Raw genomic sequence first — 5,601 nt, 5'->3', positions numbered from 1 at the left:
TAGTGTATATAAGATTGTATAGTTATTTAAAAGATAATTTGATTGTCCTTTAAACATTATTAGTAATATAACATGTTTATAATAATATTCTATTAGACAATTCCTTGTGGTTCGACATTATCCTATACTATACTACAATTGAATCTTGAAAGAGATGCAAATGTAAAATAGTAAAGTGTTAACGTATAAATTTTTTTTGTTGACAAAGAAAGAAACCTTGAATCGAAGTGAAATTTAATTCATAAGTTGTATCTTTGTGAAAAGGAAAAATACACAGTTATAATGAATGATCTAACTACTAACTTTTACTTTTAGTCTTCTACATTTCCGCATATAACATTTATTTTCTATCATTTAAATTTTGAAACTAACTATTTATTGCTTTATTTATTCGTTATACCAACCCTTTGAAAGAACTGGTACGGTAACGTCTAACTTTATTCTTTTGTCATTTTATTATTCTTTGATACCAACATTTCATAAGAAATAGTATGGTTAATTTAATAAAATGTGACGACCTTTATGTTATGGTTAAAAGGAACCCGAAAAGGGAGTAAATAAATAAAGTCACTAACTAATTAAATATCACTCATTATCACTTGTATTAATTTGAAAAATTCATACCATTAAACCGACGTTGGAATTTATTCCAACAACGCCGAGATGGTATGAAATTATTAAAGGAACATTCTTGAAACCATTGTACCGACATTGGAATTTATTCCAACAAAATCCGAGATGACGAGCAAAGAATCGACCTATCATTAAATAAAAGAAATCAGAAACTTGCTACATCAAAATAAAGCAAGCAATCAAAAAACTCTTTCAACAAATTGGCGCCGCTGCCGGAGAATTTCTAAATAATAGAATTTATTATTTATTATGCTATATTATTAATAATCTTGTACAAAAATCTTTTTTCACTTTTGTACAAATTAATTTAAACTTATTAAATTTATGTTCTTTTCTACTAATATTTCTTCAGAAATAGACAGATTTCCTTTTTATTGTTTTATTTCAGGAAAATGGATCAACATATCAACATCCAAATTGAAATAGACAATTTCTTAAAGGAGTTTCAACATAAGCTCAACAAAGTGCACCAAAAGTTACAAACACTACCAAAACAATTGGAAAACAACACTATTGGTGTCATGGTTGTGCAAATCAACAATCAGTCTATTTCATCAGTAACCACTCAGCATCACACCTATCCCAAAGTAAACTAGGGGAGATACTTGAGCAATTCATGCAGACAAACATCAAGAATCAACAAATCATAGACGATGCTATTAAAAATATGGGGAATCAACTCAGATACATAGTTGAACATTATTAAGCTATTTCATAGCATTGCAGAAGTATCACAACAAGAAGTGGAAAAACGATGGGAGGGGTTATTGAAAAAGAAAAAGAAAAAATAAAAGAAGAAAAATAAAAAAATGGATACATCATAAACTAACAGTGAACAAAAAGAAGAAAAACAATACTCGCTAGTTCATAAAAAAATACCCTATCCCCCAGTTCCATCAAAAGTCAAGAAGGAAAAGCGGTTTGCTCAGTTTATGGAAATATTCAACACATTACAAATCAGCATTCCATTCTCTGAGGCCTTAGCACAAATGCCTACTTATTCCAAGTTTATGAAAGAACTGCTATCAAAGAAGAGGAAACATCAGGAGAAAGAAATTATCCAACTCAATGCAACCTACAGCGTGATCCTTCAAACAAATGTCTCTCACAAGCGAAAAGATCTAGGAAGCATAACTATTCCGGTGACAATTGGGGAAGTTTCAATAGGCAAAGCACTAGCTGATCTTGGAGCAAGTGTTTGCCTAATGTCACTTTCAATGATGAGGAGAATAAGGGGGTTGCAACTAAAACCAACCAAAATGTCTCTGCAACTTGCTGACAGATCCACTAAATATCTGGAAGGAGTTGCATACGATGTGTTAGTAAAAGTGGATAAGTTCCTGATTCTTGTAGACTTTGTTGTTATTGACATCTCTGAAGATGTAGAAATCCCACTCATTTTGGGACGTCCATTCATAAGAACAACAAAAATGGGGATGGATATGGAAAATGGCAAACTCATAGTTCAAGTAGAAGATGTTGAAATTCCGATTGACATTTTCAAGGCAATGCATCATCCAAGAGATCAAGGGCAATGTTTCCAGATTGATATTCTTGAAGAAATCTGCTCAAAATAGCCTCAGCCTCATAACTCTTGGGACATGCAAGAACATAATATGGAGGATGGAGAAAAAGAACAGTTGATCAGAAACCCCTCTGATAATCAAATTTCTCCTGAACTAGACCAAGGTGGAGATGAGAAAAAAGAACTAGAACCGGAACTAAAGTGGATACCATCACATTTAAAATATGTATTTCTAAAAGGTTACTCCCACAAACCATTTATCATCAACAACTTGCTATCCACCTTAGAGGAAAATAAGCTGATACAAGTCTTGGAAAGGCACCAACAAGCAATTGGTTGGACTTTGAAAGATCTAAAAGGAATCACTCCTTCTTACTGCATGCACAAAATCATGATGGACGATGATTTCAAGCCAGTAGCTCAACCACAAAGGAGGCTCAATCCGACAATGAAAGAAGTTGTTCGGGATGAAGTGGTGAAAATGTTTGAAGTTGGAATGATTTACCCCATTTCTGACAGTAAATGGGTAAATCATGTACAAGTAGTGTCGAAGAAAGAGGAATTACGATAATCCGAAATGACAACAATGAGCTCAGTCCAACTTGAGCTGTTACTGGTTGGAGAGTATGCATATATTACCGTAAACTCAATGCGGCGACTAGAAAAGACCATTTTCCCCTACCCCCTTCGTGGACTAGATGTTAGAAAGATTATCAGGGTGTGTCTTCTATTGTTTCCTAAATGGTTACTCGTGATATAACCAAATTGTTGTAGATCCGCAAGATCAAGAAAAGACAGCATTCACTTTTCTTTTTGGTGTCTACACCTACAGAAAGATGTCATTCAGATTGTGCAATGCTCCAGCTACTTTTCAAAGATGCATGCTGGCTATTTTCGCCAATTTGGTGGAAAACTGCATCGAGGTCTTCATGGATGATTTTCACTATTTGGAGATTATTTTGATATATGCCTGAAGAATATAGAGATAAACCTGGTACTAAATTGGGAGAAATATCATTTCATAGTCACTGAAGGCATTGTTTTGGGGCACAAAATTTCAAGAAAAGGAATAGAGGTCGATAAAGCAAAAGTAGAAGTCATAGAAAAGCTTCCACCACCAACAAATGTTAAAGGCATCAGAAGCTTTCTGGGACATGCTGGATTCTACCGACGTTTTATCAAAGATTTCTCTAAAACAGCTAAGCCCCTTTGTAACCTTCTCCTAAATAATTCCACTTTTAATTTTGATGATTCTTGCTTAGAAGCATTCATTTCTTTACAAAATTGTTTGGTAACCGCCCCTGTCATAATTGCACCAAACTTGGATCTACCTTATGAATTAATATGTGACACTAGTGATTACACAGTTGGTGTAGTTTTAGGACATAAGAGGGAAAAGGTTTTCCATGCAATACATTATGCTAGCAAAGTTTTATATGAGGCACATGTTAACTATGCCACTACAAAAAAGGAATTGCTAGCTATTGTATTCGCATTAGAAAATTTTTGAAGTTATTTGATTCGGGCAAAAATAATTATTTTTACTGATCACGCTACAATCAAATATCTACTAAAAAACCTGACTCCAAGCCACGGTTAATACGCTGGGTGCTACTTTTGTAGGAATTTAACTTGGAAATCTATGACAAAAGTGGGAAAGATAATCTTATGGCATATCATTTGTTAAGATAAATCAATGAAGAAGTCACGAAAGGAGAGAGAGAAATAGTTGAAGCATTTCCGGATGAAAACCTATTTCTCCTGCAATAGCGACTATGGTTTGCTTATATAGCCAACTACAAGGCCTCAAAAATTATTCCTGGTCATTTCAACTATCAGCAAAAGCAAACATTTCTCAAGGAAGTCAACCATTACATTTGGGATGAGCCATATTTATTAAAGAAGGAACTGACAACAACATTTGAAGATGTGTTGATTCAACTGAGGCCCAGAAAATTTTATGGCATTGCCATAACTCAGCCGATGGAGGGCACTACAATAGAGAAACAACTGCTGTAAAAGTCCTCCAATCAGGTTTTTTCTGGCCCTCAATTTTTAAAGATGACAAAAGCTTTGTTCATAAATGTAATGCATGTTAGAGATCTGGCGGAATTGGGAAATGAAATGAAATACCCTTACAAAATATTTTGGAAATATAAATTTTTTATTGTTGGGGTATTGATTTCATGGGCCCTTTTCCATCATCATTTTCAAACGAATACATCTTGGTGGCTCTTGACTATGTTTCTAGATGGGTAGAAGCATTAGCAACACCAAAGGCGTATGGAAAAACGGTTATAATATTTTTGAAGAAAAATATTTTTACCCACTTTGGGACACTAAGAGTGCTTATAAGTGATGGAGGATCCCATTTTATAAAATCCCAATTGCGCGAAGTTTTAGAATTTTATAATGTTAGACATAAGGTAGCATCACGTTATCATCCACAAACCAATGGGCAAGTAGAGGTATCCAATAGAGAATTAAAGAGAATTTTAGAAAAAACAGTCTCTTCCTCAAGGAAAGATTGGTCACAAAAGTTGGATAAGACTCTTCGGGCATATAGAACTGCATATAAGTCACCAATAGGCCAAACTCCATACCAACTAGTTTATGTCAAAGCTTGTCATTTACCAGTTGAATTGGAGCATAAAGCCTATTGGGCACTTAAGTTTTTAAATTTTGACTTGAATGATGCAGGAACAAAACGAAAGAATCAACTGCATCAATTAGAAGAAATAAGACTCCAAGCTTATGAATCTTCAAGACTATATAAAGAAAAGGCTAAAAAGTATCATGACTCTAAAATTCGAAGGAAATATTTTTACAAAGGTCAAAAGGTACTTTTGTTCAACTCAAGATTGAAACAGCTTCTGGGAAAATTCGAGACCAGATGGTTAAGGCCATTTGTGATAAAAGAAGTTAAAGAATATGGAACAGTTGAATTGGAAGATCCAAAGTGTCAAACGACTTGGACACTGAATGAATAGAGGTTAAACCCATACTTGGATGATGAAGGAGGCTCCATCATCGAAATTGCATCAGAATAACCTCTACCAAGCGTCAAGCTAATGACATTAAACAAGAGCTTGCTGGGAGGCAACCCAGTAGTTAGATAGTTTTTAAATGGCTTTTTAATTTTATATTTAAATTAAATTTGTGTTTAAATATTATGTTATTCTTTAGAAAATTTCATATGCATCAAACATCTCCTTTAAACCAATTTTTCCATTGGCTTGAGGACAAGCCATCAATTAAAGAAGGGGAACATGGTTTAATGCATATGAAATTTTTTAAAGAAAGTTAATAGTATATAGAATATTATATAGTTATTTTAAAAGTAATTTGATTGTCCTTAAAACTAAAAAAAAAATCAAAAATCGAATTCAAAGTGACTAAATGAAAAAAAAAATTGTGGCATGATTACATGATTTAAAAATGCA

The 5,601-nt window shown here is 33.6% G+C and overlaps 1 protein-coding gene across 1 annotated transcript; it reads left to right on the top strand.

The window, feature by feature from the left end:
• LOC109352946 lies at positions 1,566-2,210 on the top strand. Its single transcript, XM_019595131.1, has one exon. The coding sequence runs from the start codon at positions 1,566-1,568 to the stop codon at positions 2,208-2,210; it is 645 nt and encodes a 214-aa protein (XP_019450676.1).

This window comes from Lupinus angustifolius, chromosome LG07 (genome assembly GCF_001865875.1).
Source record: "Lupinus angustifolius cultivar Tanjil chromosome LG07, LupAngTanjil_v1.0, whole genome shotgun sequence".
In the NCBI taxonomy this organism is placed as follows: Eukaryota; Viridiplantae; Streptophyta; class Magnoliopsida; order Fabales; family Fabaceae; genus Lupinus; species Lupinus angustifolius.
The sequence above is the reverse complement of the archived record's forward strand: the minus strand, read 5'-3'. Positions and strand labels throughout refer to the sequence as shown.

Excerpts from the sequence above, each read along its gene's own strand:
- LOC109352946 (XM_019595131.1), top strand. The coding sequence starts at position 1,566 with ATGGAAATATTCAACACATTACAAATCAGCATTCCATTCTCTGAGGCC.